This window comes from Piliocolobus tephrosceles, chromosome 2, assembly GCF_002776525.5.
Source record: "Piliocolobus tephrosceles isolate RC106 chromosome 2, ASM277652v3, whole genome shotgun sequence".
In the NCBI taxonomy this organism is placed as follows: Eukaryota; Metazoa; Chordata; class Mammalia; order Primates; family Cercopithecidae; genus Piliocolobus; species Piliocolobus tephrosceles.
Genome location: NC_045435.1, coordinates 40,341,862 through 40,357,806, shown reverse-complemented (window position 1 = coordinate 40,357,806; position 15,945 = coordinate 40,341,862). Strand labels below are relative to the sequence as shown.

Here is a 15,945-nt window from a genome sequence, read left to right as displayed (position 1 = left end):
GTTCTTTGGAGGAGGAAATGGAGATAGGTGGTGGAGAGGGAGGAGTTCAGTCTGCCTGAGGGACATGGTTCTTTGGGTAGAAGAGTAGACAAGAATCAGTCCAGGGTCAGAGTAGGCTTTGGGTACTGAGGAGAGGGAAATTAAACCATCACTGGAGAACTTCTCTCGAAAATGACAGTAGGACTGGGTAGGACATGAGCTTCAGGGTTGCTGACAGGGTACTAGGGCACAGCAAAAGCTCTGTTGAAAGCTTTGGCTACAGTATCTGTGCCAGGCTCCAAGCTGAGTGAAGGCAGAATGGAGCTAATGCACCATATAAATGGGGTATGCCCTGGGAGGGTGGGAGATGTCCTGTTGGATGATGACATCCCAGAAAAGAGGGAAAAGTGTTCATTTTGTTCCTCTCATATCCATCCTCTCCCAAATGACAAGAGGATATCAGAAAGGGTCAAAATGGGACTAAAACCACAGATAGACATATCAAGGGTCAAGATCTTGGACGTGCATAATCACGGTAGGTAGGTGGAGGACTTTGGTACCAAGGAGGCTGAGCAGCAATGAAGCTCTAGGATCTCATCAATAATTGACATAGATGCTGAAATTACAGAGGACAATAAGCAGAGATGAAGTATAAGGACCCCCGATAAAGTCAATATAACAATAGATCTGCAAGATGTTAATGAATACACATCACAGACACATAAATTTTTAGGGAATGAGGTTATTCTATGGTTTGGAAAATGCCAGATTAAAAAAAAAAAAAAAAGTTCTTTACTGCAGGACTTTCCAGAGCCTTAAAATGTTAATGTATTTTAGTGGACACTATAATTCTCCAAGAAGGAGAGCTACAATGTCCAGCATTTCCCCAACTTCTTTGAGAACAGAACCCCATTTTCTTTGTAGAGGATCATCCTGTGGAACTGTTCTTGGAAAACACTTTGAGAGATGCAGGTCCAGGGTACAAAAGATTGTGCCACAGCAACATAAGGTTTCCCTGGGAACGGTGGAAACCAATGAAGAAAACCACATTGGTGGGAGATAAGGAGGCAGAGAGGAATCATGAGGAGGTGGCCAAAAGGAGGGTGTATATGCACATGAAGACAATAGGGTGAAATGGACCCTATATGGTAAGGCTAGATAAAAGGGACAATGGGTGCTGTGACTTATAAGTAGTACAAAGGATATCAGAGAGGGCCAAGAGGAGCTTGTGAGCTGTGAATGACAGAGCAGAATGGGGCAGTGCTGGAACAATGGAGGCTCACTGAGGGACAGCCCCAAATCCTGTCACACAGACATGCACACGCCCACATGCAGAAGCTTCTGGGCTGTCCTGGATTATTCCCAATGTACGTTCCCATGGCAGCATGGTTTTCTTTTCGCCTGGCCAAGGCTGGGTACTAGCAGGGGAGGGCAGGCTCAATTAACAAACAGCCTGTTTCTCTACTCACCACCTTCCTTGCAGTGCTTTCTTCTTCTCAGAAAGAAATCCAACTGTTAAACTGCATTATTTAATTATAGGTTTCTTTATTTTGTTTTATTTTTGTGTTTTATCTTTTATGTTTTAAAAGCTCAGGATGTAAGAGTTGGTTGGTTTTGTTTTTGTTTTTTTTTTTTTTTGGTTTTGGGGTTTGTTTTTGTTTTTTTAGATGCAGCCAGTCATTATCTTCCCAGTATATTCAGTGTCCTTCCCAGATATAGAAGGGCAATGTTCCCTAAGCCCAGAAGTTTCTGGCAACACAAGCGCAGGTGCAGTTGAATAAGGCTGAACCCAGGCTGTTCGGCTTACATTGGCAAATAGGGGAGAGCTATGCTCCCAGCCCCCTTCGTCCTGCTCAGGGAATTTTCTACCTGCCTCATTCCTGACTGCCTTCCTGGCCACATTGCTTCTATGAGCTCCATTAGGACTAGCCCCTACCACCTGAGAAGGTTTTTTTCTGGGGCTCTGCCCAGGGCTCTGACTGAATTTACTTGGGAAAAAATAAACCATGAACATCAAGCAAGGGTCTCCATGTTAGAGTGTACTGTGCATGCATATGCCCCAAACTGATGTAGAATAGGATGATGCTCAGAGGAATACATTAGATCCAGGAAGGTCTGCTGGAGGAGGTAAAGTAGGAACTGACTCTAGAAGAAGAAGAGAGGCTCAAACTGGCAGAAGGTATGGAGAAGGCACTGCAGAGGGAAAGAAGTGTCAGGCACAAGAGAAATGGAAGGACTGGCAGGATATCCAGGGGACAGGAAGAACATCAGGTTAACTAAGGACTATAAAAAGAAGGAAGAAAAGATAAGATTGGGCTCCCAGAGGGCTGTGGGCCACATCCTTGGGAGCCCAGGCTATGGGGATCAGCAGAAATCAGAGGCCTGGCACCGCTCAATGGCCTCTAGGATTTCTGCACAAGGTCTTCCCATATGCTTAGCAAGCAAATGGAATCCAAGTTTCTAAAGGTTTTAAAGGTTGCTCACCTATGCCTCTCCCCGTACCCAAATCACTGCTGCACAATCCTGCCAAGGAGTTGTTCTGCCTGTACTTCAACATCTTCAGTGGCAGGGGGCTCATTACCTTATAAGATATACTAGTCCCTAATGGGAAGAGGCAGCTGCCAGGTCACTCTCGTCTAACAGCAATGACAATAATAAATTACTATTGCTACTACTGCTAACAATAATTACAATAATATAGAATGCACTTAGTCATTATAAAGTCTTCTGCACACTCCCATGGCATGCCTGCCCTCACCTCCCACACCTACACTCTGAATCATCAGGCTCTCGCCTTTTCTCCAATGAAGTGGGAGACAACTGCTGCTTAACTTCCCCTTTCCTTTATCCCCTTCCCACCTCCTCTTCTCTCTGTTTTGGCTGTCACCCAACAGCCAAACCAACAGTGCCTGTGGCATGAACCTCTGCTCTACAGGACCGGACTAGCTCTTGCTCTGTGACTGCACTGCTACTTCTTGTAGATCACCAAAATCACCCAGAAATAAAGGTTTGGTCCATGAGGTATAAGCACATGGCATGTTTCTCAAAATATGATCTTCGGCTACTAACATTGTCTACCCCAGCCCCTGCCTCAGACCCTACCAGAAATTCTGATCCAGGAGGCCTAGAGTGGAGCCCTGGAACAGGCACCCAGAGTGATTCTGGCATACCTTATTGTTTGAGAATGACTGCCTTAGGGGCTCTGGCCAGTCTTTGACTTCAATTATATCAGGGGTCATCAGACTTTTTCTTAAAGGGTCAGATATTAAATATTTCAGGCTAATGGGCCAAATGGTCTCTGCAATAGCTACTCAACTCTGTTGTTGTAGTGAGAAGGCAGCCATTAACATTATCTGTAGTAGGTTGAATAATAGTCCACAAACATATCATGGCAAAGACTTTGCAAATATGATTAAGTTAACCATCTTGAGATAGGGCGATTATTCTAGATTATCTAGGTGGGCCCTAAATGTAGTCACGGGTATCCTTAAAAGAGAGAGGCAGAGAAAGATTTGACACAGATGCAAGAAGAGAAGGCAATTTGACCCTGGAGTTACAGATGGGAATGATGCAGCCACAAGCCAAGGAATGTCAGCAGCCATTGGAAGCTGGGAGCGGAAAGGAACCAATTTTCTCTTAGAACCTCTGGAAGCACAGCCCTGCTGACCCCTAGATTTCAGCCCCATGAAACTGATTTCTGGCTTCCAGAACTGTGCAATAATAAGTTTCTGTTGTTCTAAGCCACCAAGCTTATGGAAATTTGTTGCACCATCAATGGAAAACTAATACACTCCATAAACAAATATACCTTGCTGTGTACCAATAAAACTTTATTTACAAAAACTGGTGGATGGCCCACCAGCTACAGATTGGTGACCCCAGAGTGAGACATTAACAGGTCTTTGTGCACAAGATGTATGGGAGAGAGAAATCATATAAATATTTGGAAGTCATTATTCAGAAAATAACAAAAACTAAACATATAAACACGAACCCTCACTTGAGTTCCCTTTGCCAGGAAAGAAAGAAAAGGAGGAAACAAAAACTCCTTTAAAAATCTCCTGTCCCTGATCCATGCAGAAACGAACTGAAATAAAACCTCAGGGAATGTGCCAAGTGCCCAGATTCTCCAGCTGAAGCAACTCTCACAGGGCCAGGCCAGGGGACTGCGGTTGGATGGGAAGCTCGGGGAATGTCCTTTTGGTTCTGGGTGTCCTTTAGAACACCCAGCTGGGGCCAGAGCCCTCCTTTCTCTCTCCGTCTGCCTCAGCAGAAAGGAAGCAGCTGCCCCAAGCATAACTTCCCCTCTCCTACTTCTCCCCGACTAACACACAAGTGAATCTGAACACATGTGCACACACACTTCTTCTCTAGGTCCTTTACAAAGGAAAGTCCCACAAATACTCACCAGACACGAAGGCCACTTTTTCCTTTAGGATAGGAAGGACATCAGAAGCTTTCAAACCATCATTCCGAAAAGACCCTGTGGGAAAACAAACCAGAAGGAATCAGGGTGAGAGGAGCCAGCTGGCTGAATCACAGGGTCCCATCCTCAGTCTCCCAGTCCCATCATCAGTCAGCAAGTCCTGCCTTGTCCAGGTCCTACAGCCCAGCCTGATGGACCAGGAGAGGGTCTGCAACAGAAGGGATCCTTCCACATGATGCCAGCCACAGGGGTGATAAGGGCTGCAACCTCCCCGGTCCTTCTCAAGCAGAGGACAATCCAAATCACCCTCCTCATGTGGACAAGCCTCCATGCCCTGGGGGCAAAAAAAAAAACCAGCCTTGTTGCTGTTGAGCAACTTGAAGACGGAGGACTTTTACAAAATCATGTTGTACCTCTAGTGCCTAGCACAGTGTCTTAAACATACTCAGCACTCAGGAAATATCTGTTGAATTAGTTAACTGATATCAAGATGGATTACAAAGTCCTAAATAAAGATTTACGAAGTCCTTTTTGCCTTTCCTCTGGCACAACAACTATTAGTCTTTATTTTACAAACAAGGAAAGTAAATCACAAAACTCCTACAGAAGGAAGCAAAGTTGATGACAATATTCCTCTCCCCACCTCTTCCTCCTCCCCTCAATGTCATCATCATCAGTCCATGATAGACAGGAGATGGGGAGACACAAATCTCCTGGGAAGAAAATGCACTACCTTGTTTAACTTGTTCTCTTTCTAAATCTTGCTTCTCATTTAGAAAGTCCTTTTACATTCTAGTTGAGTTCCTGTTTGGGGACTGGAGGCAGAAGCTTGGGGCTCCCAAAGAACGGAAACTAAAGATGTGCCTGGAGGAAGAGTAGCCTCAGGAGGCAAAGGACAATCCAGCCCAGTGTGGGATGTGTGGGAAGTCAGGACCCAGCTTCCACATACACAAACCCCAGGCTAGCCCACTGCACCCCTATCATTTAACCTAAGAACCCCACAGGGACTCTTAGGGAGAGCCACCCACACTTACAGCAATTCGAGCTCTAACTGAGGTCTCTGTTATGTGTCGCCATTAGGGATATGACACAGATAGACCCCAGAAGGCGAGCGGTTTTACGTCAGCTCAGGGAGCAGAATCAGATACCATGGATACCCCCCTAGGGTGCCTTTCTCCACTTGGCTTATACCCTTGGGGTCCAAATTTGACAATTTACAGAGGAAAGCAACATGCTGGGCAGGACAATGCCACTCAATCCTTCAATCTCTAAACATTGACTGTTTCAAGAAACCCACCTGGGAATTTTGGCAATAAAATTCCAAGCCAGGCGTAAGTTCACTGGCCTAGGGAAGTGAAGTGGGCCAACTGCACACTCAATCAAGGAGGAAGAGAGATGTGTCCTCAGAATGCCAGCGTCTATGATCAGAGGTCATACCCTAAACCTAAAGCAAATTTCCTAAGTGTCTCTGACCATTTTACCTATTTTTTCTCTTTCATTTTTCACCAAATGAAGACTGCAAGTCTTTTATTCATCAGTTGTTTCTCTTTACTAGCTGACAGAGAACCAGCTACAAGGCTCACTCTGAGAAGACCTTGAGCAATAGGAAAACAAAGTAACACCATAAGAAAGAATACTTGAACTTCAAAGTCTATAAGCATTATTTTGAACTTTCTATCCTTAGTTTCTACAGATATTTGTGCTCTAATTTTATCTTCTCTACAGAAAAACAATTAAATTTCACTAATAGAGGCTAATTAGGATCCATATAAATTATTATAGAATTTATGAATAGATATATAAAGTATTTTTTTCATCCTTATGCAACAAGGAGACATTTAGCTTCCTTGGCAATCTATTAGGCTTTATCTGTTAGACAAGGATCTTTAATACATGACTTGTTTGTGAAAAATGATACTTCTATATCAAAATACATGATTTTCCTTTGTGAAATATATCTTTCTATACATTAATTTTAAAACACTTTATATAACCATGTACTCTACTAATATCTATAGAAAAAATGTAATATAAAAGTTAAATCTCAGTCTTATCTTCTTTCAGATTATTTACAAGTTCAAAAATAGCAAGGCCCAAACTAATGAGATTTACTATATAAAAAGAGTCCACATAACTCTCTTTTCTCCTAAACTCTTGTCCTGTTTTTTTCTACTGTCCTCCCTCTTGTCCCCTACTGTGTTGCAGTACACAAGAGGGTCCTAATTCTAAATAGCCGTAAGACCTTAAGAAAGGGTTTCAAATTTGCTATAATGGAAGCAAAAGGTTCCCCATCCTGTCTCCTCTCTACTCCCACCCTTGGAGAGGAAGAGGAAGCTCCAAGTCTCATCCATCACACCCACTCATTGTGCCCCACCTCTTCCTTCTCCCCACCAGGGCCCAGGACCGGAGAGAAGGTGTGCAGCTTGTCCATGCAGCTTGCAGTCATGGGCTTCAGCAAATATCAGTGCCTTGGGCTGGGCTGTTCTAGGATTCCTAGGGCTTCTACTTCCCAGGCCAGGGTCCTCCCCGACCCTGTAGAGGCCACTGCTGCGCCTGGTTTTGTGTCCACCATAAGAAAACCTAAAGTGTCCAGATTTACAAAATCCAAACTAGGGGACAATCATTTCCAATTACAACTAAAATTTTCACATTATAAAAGCATTTGCTCCAGAGTCTCTTCAAATAAAAATTCCCCTAGTGATTTGAATTCGTATAACTTTTCAACAATATATGTATTATGTAAAGCCAAGGAGAGCTAATTAGCCCAGCAGCTCAGAAATTGGTGACCTTGCATATAAAACCTATTTGCACTGGCTAAAGATCCTACATAGCATATCAATTCCCCCAGGGCCCTTGTGAAACCAGCTGTTGGAATATATAATAAAGGAGAAGTCCATTGAATGCTAACTCAAACAGGACCAATGAAATAGCAACATGTTTTCACTATCAGGTACATGTCTTGGTAGACTCATGGTAAATGTTCAATAAATATTTGATGAAATAATAAATGAATGAATAAAACGTTGACCCTTCCTAAAATGACTTACACAAGGTCAGTGACTTCATCTGTCACACCAAGCACTGGCTATCTGAGTAGATGCCCTCCAGGGTACTACTCAGCTGTAATACTCTGAGACTTTCTAAACCTTCTCTTCATATTTGTTGGCCTTTAAGATCCTCAGGTTTTCAGATCAATATGCTTTAAAAGGAAGTACTGGGAATAAATTCCCTAACAAGATTCATTCCGCCTTGGGAAGATAAAACATTTCACTGGCTTCCTGGCCAATTTTTCCCCCAGAATCAGTTTACAGATGCTCAGGGGCAGATCACCCCATTTTGCAGGTAGCCCAAAATGCCAAAATGGGAGAAGAGTAATGGAAGAATTTCCATGAGGCTTAACCTCTTGAAGGAAGCAAGCTTACATTATCACTGCTATTTCTGGTATAAAGTTTATGTGATAGAACTATTAGAAAATAAACTCTAGATCAAGCTTGTGCAACCTGTGGTCCGCAGGCCTCATGCAGCCCAGGGCAGCTTTAATGCAGTCCAACACAAATTTGTAAACTGTCTTAAAACATTATGAGATTTTTTTGCAATTTTTTTTTAAGCTTTTCAGCTGTCATTAGTAGTAGTGTATGTTCTGTGTGGTCCAAGACAATTCTTTTTCTTCCAATGTGGCCCAGGGAAGCCAAAAGACTGGACACTCCTGCTCTAGACCAATCATAGACCTGTTTCCATCTTAAAAAAAAAAAGCCAGTTGAAACAGGCTTGCTACCTCTAAAGAAGGCCTGAGAAGACATTAAAAAAAAAAAAACCCTAAGACCTTGGAGTTGCTGCAGGAAAAAACAAAAAACAAAATCAGGGGTAGCACCTTCATGGACCTGACCCAAGACGGGTTGTGGGTCGTGGGTGTTGTGCTTCTTCTTAAGGACAAAGGCATGCTTCGCTGGCATTCAGTGCTAATCCCACCCCATTTGTGTCCTGCTGTTGTCAGAATTACAAGCCTGCTGTTCCGTTAATTAGCAAAGTTGAAATGCTCCACATCTATTAAGGAAGTACAAATTATCCCTGCCATCTCCCCAGGATCCTCCAGCATGGGTCTTCTCCAAGCCCCACTTTTGCTCCTCCTTGCTCCAAATGTGTTATGCTTACATTGCTTCTAGTCATCATTTCCCACGTTAGAAAATGCCAATCATCCTCACTCTGGCTCCCAGCCTGTGTGACCTTAATGGCAATGGTAAAACTGGCCCTTGAGCCACCAGCCCTATCTGTGGTTTTGTGGGTGTAGAGTAGCAGTATATTCCCCAGGGCACCTGTGTTCCATACTAACCTCCTTCAGAAAGCAATCCTTATTTCAACAAGTGAGGAAGCAAACAACAGAGTGGGTGTTTATAGAGCATTTGGAGGTTCAAGCTGCCAGAGTATCCACGGATTGCTCTTTGTTTCCTTTTGGTTCTCAGACACACCCCTTTAATGTGCACCTATGTAGAAGTTACTATGTAAGTGTTCTAACGTTGCTTCAAGTGGGCCTGAGCCCTGTTTCTGCACACTTCCCTATACTCAGGTTTCTGCCTTCTCTTTCTGCTTCACCCTGTGGTGTCCAGCATGGGAGCCTTACTCAAAATGGCACTGAGTCAGTGAACCAGAGGCTGCATAAAAGAGATCTGGCTTACAATTGAGAGGTGCAGGAGCTCATTTGGCTGGACCTTAGTTTGGTTGTAATTTTGAAATTTTCCTATTCCTAAGGTCATTGTTTTATTAATTCTATATTGAGCACTATGTGCCAGGCCATGTCGGGCTTTGGTGATAGTAAGACAAATAAGAAATGGATCCTGCTCTCCAAGGGCTTCCAAGCAGAGACAAACAGGTTTCCAAATAGGACAATTAAACTGTTATCAGAGACAGGATATCACCTGTACAAAATGCAAGGAGACTCAAAAATAAAAATAAAAAGAGCTTCTTAAAGATGAGTCCTAAAACTTTGCAACTCATGGTAATAAGCATCACATACACCTAGAACCTTGCCGGAAATGCAAAATCTCAAGTTCCACCCCAGACTTACAGAGTCAGAGCCTACATTTTAACAAGAAACCCAGGTGAGACCAGGCATGGCAGCTCATGTCTATAATACCAGCACTTTGGGAGGCTAAGGCAGGTAGACAACTTGAGCCCAGGAGTTTGAGACCAGCATGGGCAACAGGACAAAACCCTATCTATATAAAAAAATACAACAAAAATTAGCCAGTCATGGTGGCACACATCTGTAGTCCCAGCCACTTGGGAGGGTGAGGTGGGAGGACTGATTGCGCCAGGGAGGTCAAGGCTGCAGTGAGCTGTGATTATGCCACTGCACTCCAGCCTGGGTGACAGAACAAGACCCAGTCCCAACGCCCCCCACCACACACACACACACAAACCCAGCTGATCCATATGCACATTATACTTTGGGAAGTTATGTACTAAAGTATGTCTTTCCATTCCAGAGTCACCTCAGAGGCAGAAGATGGAGAAAAGCATCCTGTAGCCTGGCCTAAACAGGACCTGTAAAATCTCATCTAACACTAGTCATCACCCCTCCAGCCCCTACCATGGGAAGACCCCTCTCCACTGCCCAGAGATTCCAGAGATTCAGCCATTACCCTATAATTATCTATTATTCAAATTCAGCTCTGGAATAAAACGGCTATCTGGGAGGTAGATGAATTCCCCCTCCAGGGCATTAAGACCGGACTACATCTAACTTTTTGGTGGCAGGAGTGTTTATGAATAACACTTGTCCAAACTGCTCACAATTTTGGTAGCTTAAACCATTCCTTCATGTATCAGATGTTTTAATTTCACCACAAATCTTCCTTCCTACCCTCAGAGCCCTACCTTCTCTTAACTACTCTCAGTACCATAAATACTGTCACTGATAATATTTACAGACCAAGATGCCATCCCTAAGACAGCCCTGGAGGACAGAGAAGCCAGTCCCTTTATGCCTCTTTATCCCAACTGCACCCCCACTCACAGGTACAAAGCCCTGAACACTGGGGAAATGCTGGACAAGTAACAGAAAGGAGGAGTGCTCCCACCTGGGGAGCTCTGCATCTGAGAACACAGTGCCCATCTCAGGCAATTCTCTCCCTTGGAGGGGAAACCCAATTTCCACTCTCTGAGAATTTCCAGCCTCATAAAATATCCAGTGTCCATTTCCCCTGATACTAGGAAGCTACCAGACTGCATAAAAAACCAGTGAAGACTGTGAGATTCTGATAAAGATCCTCCCACCCTTCCCCCAACCTGACCATCCTGTATCCACTATATCTTAATTATTGGTGCCGTCATCCACGGAGCTAACCAAACACAAACCTGGGAAGCGCTCTAGACTCCTCCCCCTCCTCCATCACACATATTGATTCAGCTACTTGGTTCTGTTGATCCTACCTCTTAAATCTCTCTCTAATGTGTCATTTCCTCTGTGCAGTTTCCCTGGCCTCCCCATCAAGCTGAGCTGTCTCCAGTTGTACTTGATACTCCATCACTCCTGAATGGCATTTATATGTTTTCGTTTACTCCCCATTAACCGATCATGATGCCTTGACGGTAGGGAACATGTAGTATTCCTTATTCTACCCCAGAACCCAGCACAGTGCCTGTCACAAAAAAAGAGTCAAGAAATACTGAAACTGACCACGCACAGGCACAGAGAAGACAGAGAATGGCAAGTTGAGATGATCCATCAGGTCAGTCTCCACAGAGAAGATGATCTTCAAACTAGATTATAAATAATGGAAGAGGCAAGGGATGGTGGGAAGCAGTACATGCCAAGGCAGAGAGGGAGGGGCAAACAAACTGTATGCTATGGATGAAGAGATTTTACTCATTGAACAGAAAAGCAGAGTTAGGGGGTGATAAAAAGGAGTGCGTGGAGGAGGGTGGGCTCTATGGTCTGACTCCCAACAGGGTGGACGCCTGGGGAGGCATCGGCTAAGATGCCACTGTAAGTCTTTAGAGACTCCAAGACCCAGGTCTGTGCTACAGCAAGGGGTAGAGTTAGGTGCAATCTCGCTGGTCCCAGAAGAAGGCTGTGGCTCCTGAATAGGGCTTGGCCCAGCAGGCGCTGATCCCAACCTCCAGGTCACATTCTGCTTTATCTTTGAGGATATGGGGAGGTTGGCACTTGGCCCCTGCTAAAGTTAGTTTTAGAATAGGGGGTAGGGGCACTGGAACTTTGTCTCTTGATCTTCTCCCTAACTCCCAGGAGAGGCAGGAAGCAAGTTTGTGGGTAACCTCCTGGGATCTGCTGGGACAGTAGCAGGCAGACAGTTTATGTGACACCCCATGAAAGTGCAATGTGAAGGCCGGGCGTGGTGGCTCAAGCCTGTAATCCCAGCACTTTGGGAGGCCGAGATGGGCAGATCACGAGGTCAGGAGATCAAGACCATCCTGGCTAACATGGTGAAACCCTGTCTCTACTAAAAAAAAAAAAATACAAAAATCTAGCCGGGCGAGGTGGCGGGCGCCTGTAGTCCCAGCTACTCAGGAGGCTGAGGCAGGAGAATGGCATAAACCCGGGAGGCGGAGCTTGCAGTGAGCTGAGATCCGGCCACTGCACTCCAGCCTGGGGGACAGAGCGAGACTCTGTCTAAAAAAAAAAAAAAAAGAAAGTGCAATGTGAAACTGAATCATAAAGGAAAGAGATTTAAAGTCCTGGTCTCTTCTGTGTAGAAAATAGATGGGTGAGGCCCTTAGGAGAAGACACTGTCAGTGAAACTGGAGTTAGCAGAGAACCTATTAGAAGCAAGATCTTCATTCCCTTCATTCTCCCTTCTTTCATCCCCTCCTTTCCTATGTTAACACAAGAGAAAAAGAGAGGTGGCAAGAGTGGGAGAAAACAATAAGGAAAAGGAGTAAGAGCAAGAGATAAAGAGTTGGAGAGAAAGATACACACACACACGCACGCACACACACACACACACATGTACACACACAGACAGAGAAAGAAATGGAGGTGAATGTTCCTGTCTCCTCTTTATAGACCCTAAGGAGCTATTAAGGAAACTGTTGAAAAATGCCTCCAGTGACTATAAATATGTTCCTTACAGTTCTCCTTACATCAATTACCACCAGCCGGATGTGGTGGCTCACACCAGTAATCCCAGCACTTTGGGAGGCCCAGGTGGGCAGATCGCAAGGTCAGGAGTTCGAGACCAGCCTGGCCAACTAAAAGCCTGGCTATAGTGAAACCTTGTCTCTACTAAAAATACAAAAATTAGCCAGTTGTGGTGGTGTGAGCCCGTAATCCTAGTACTCAGGAGGCTGAGGCAGGAGAATTGCTTGAACCCGGGAGGCGGAGGTTGCAGTGAGCCGAGATCGTGCCACTGCACTCCAGCCTGGGAGACAGAGGCAGAGTCTATCTCACAAAACAAAACAAAAACACCTACCACCAAGACATAAAGTGTGTGCTTAGAGGAAGGAATAAACCTGGCAGAGAGAGAAAGACTGGGCAGCTTTATGTCAGCAACCAAACACACAGCAGTGTGGAGACCCACATGCCTCTCCCCAACCTCAAAATCTACCTGTGCCCAATGAGGCCAACTCCCCCACAGTCGTCCTTCATCACTGTCACCCACAAACATCAAATGGACCAAGGAGCATCCCCCTCCTTAGGTGGCAGGTGTGCAGGAGGGATGGTCGGCAGAGTTCTCCTCCTTGGCCATGGGATTTCTAAGCAAAGGGCACCCAGGAGCCTCTGCTAACCTGATTTCAACACAAAAAGGGGAAAAAATGTGTTCTTCTTTTGGCAATTGCTAAATACTGAGCTTTTCTAAGCAAACTGACCAGGCCTCCTGTAACCTGAGGCAGCAGCCAGGGACTTGGCTGATAACCAGGTTGGGCAGCCTTTACACTGGAGAAAAGCAATGTCTACCTTCTCTCAACTCTGATATGCATTTGAAGTTTATTTTCATAAATGACCATCTTCTGCCCTGCACTATAGTGAGCTGGACAGCTTCCTTAGGGTGCCTGCCCTAACTGCTCCATCACCATCTGGGCTGGACTCACTTGTCTGCTTCAGTATATCACTGACATGTACTTCCCTGTTCTGCCATTGTTCACCACTGCATCGGGCTTCCTCACTAGACTCTAAGCTCATTGAGGGCAGGGGCTGAGTACTTCTCTCAATAGCTTTAGTGCTTGGTACACAGCTGGCACTTAATGAGTGACCCAGAGGCAGAGTTTTTCACATCCCAAGTGTCACGACATCTTCTACATAAAAAGTGTTTAGTAACTGCCATGTCTCTTCCTCCCATGGTGCTTCTTTGTGCTTATTTCTAACTCCATGTTCATCTTTCTTTCTCTCTCACATGAACTCTAATTGAGGCCAATTTCAATATTAACTTTCTAAAGTCAATATTAGCTATAAAGGCCTGGCTAATGGGCTACCTTTGAGGAACGGAAATTTGTAACACTTTCCATTGCTAAATTAGCTCCATTAAAGATCACTAATAATTAGCACTTTAAACACACGGGTAACGCCTCTCTAAGCCCAGCTAATGAGCAAACCATTTCTGTTTATTCTTCACAAGATTTAATATTAGCTCAAGTTGAGACCTCAGCTGCAATACACACAGGCTTATTCACTCTTCCTCCCTCCCTCCTTCCCTCCCCAGAAAAGTTGACATCTGGAGTATGGTGCAGACACAAGAAAATGGCCACTTCAGAAGTGATTCTATCCACCCACTGTGTTTGTTTTGAAACTGATTGTTTTCTAACTCACCAGGTTATCTAAAGTGCTCATACATCACAGGCAGTGGTGCTAGTGGTAGATTTGTTATCTTTTTTGTTACTTTAAGCACTGCTCTTGGATGGGTCCTCAAAGTAACACAGAACATTAGCTTGTCAGTGATTACTATGATCCAACTGTTGAACATTAGCTGTGTATTTGCTATTATAATATATTTGGAGAGAGTTACAAAGGTGCCTGGGGCAGAAGGTGTGTGCTGTGCAAGTTCAGACATAGAAAAGCTTTGCTCCTTGGGACCCTCATCTCAATCCCCCTCCCTTTTCCCCAGCACAAACATCAATAATATTAATACTTAATTTAATCAGGGCATAAAGACTAGTTAAACATGAAGTTGCTGACTTGAAAAGCCAGTTCGGGGCTCTGTCATTATGGAAGGCACTCTGGCAGGTATCTAAATATGAAATTGTCCAGCACCTATTGGATGCCTATCTCCTCAACCATCTCTCCAACCCCCATGTGGGTGGCAGTAAAGTAGCAATGGCTGACCACAGAGTTTAGGGCAGAGGACCTTCACAGGCAGCTCCTGGAGCAGACCCTCTCACACAAGCCCAGAGTTTCTCCCCACTTTCAGTTGCACTCTTTCTGATTCTACAACTATGCCACTCCTGCTCCAGTGTCCTCACCATGACTATCAATGAGCAATGTCACAGGGATACACTGGCACAAACTGGGCACAGGTCCACCACATACATGGAACAACTAGGACCAAAGTAACAACCAGGTTTGCAGAACTGCAGGTGCGGTCTGACAGCTGAGAAGGGACACATCCAAAGGTCATTTTACTGAACAAACTAGAAACTAAAGCACCCTCTCCCCATGGCCAGGACGTGTATGTCGCTGTCCTTGGTCCTGAACTAGTGTGACGTTGCTACTTGGAGTGGCTGCTGTCTATGCTGTCTTTGGGATATGTCAGCCAAAAGAGAAAGAGGCAGAGATGAAAGAGATGTTAAGATATATCATGGAGATAAAGAAATGTGAAGAAGCATTGGAGGGATATACATACAGAGAGATTACAGAAGAGAGGTTTGTTTGGTATTGCTTTCAAATTATTGTAGTAACCAAGAAACAAAGGTCTGTGTACATACCCCTACACACACAGACACAAACATACCCACATCCCATGGAAATGAGACAGCATGAACCTTGTATGTCCCCTGATACAATGTTCAGATATCTAGATAAATTGGCTAACCATATCTGATGGATTATCCATGGAGAGATTCCTGGAGTTTTAAGCAATTTTTGAGTCCCTACTTAAGTTATTGCCTTGCATATCCAAACATATACAATTCAATTCAATAAATACTTATTGAGCACCTATATGTGTCAGGCAAAGTTACAATCACTGTGGGTACAAAGGTAAACAATATAGAGTTCCTGACCTTAAGGGATTTTTAATTTAAGGAAAGAGACAAACCAACATATAATTTCAATATCATGCAAGAAATATAATATAGAGGTACACATGGGGGACAAATATTCAGATAATCCAAAAGAGATACTAAAACTCCAGCTCTCAGGAAGTCTCTAAAATGTGAAAAACCAGTAACAAGAGAAGAGGCAATGGATTATGGGATCATCACCTAGGTCCTAGATTGGACAGGACAGGTGATGAGTCTCTGGTGGGTCTAGGAGAAGAGAGAGGACTAACTAAGACACTGGGGTTTTCCCATGACCTAGACCCTATCCATAATAACAAAGAGATGAGTTAATGTTTGCTGAGACAAACAACAAAGCTTCCCCTGTGGAC

General features: G+C 44.4%; 1 protein-coding gene across 10 annotated transcripts in view; it reads right to left on the bottom strand.

The window, feature by feature from the left end:
* KALRN (kalirin RhoGEF kinase) overlaps positions 1-15,945 on the bottom strand; it is a 645,945-nt gene that overhangs the window by 498,456 nt on the left and 131,544 nt on the right. For all 10 annotated transcript variants that reach the window (XM_023214983.2, XM_023214975.2, XM_023215000.2 and 7 more), the window contains exon 2: positions 4,388-4,462. In XM_023214983.2, the coding sequence (XP_023070751.2) occupies positions 4,388-4,462 (75 nt within the window). The remainder of the gene's footprint in view (positions 1-4,387; positions 4,463-15,945) is intronic.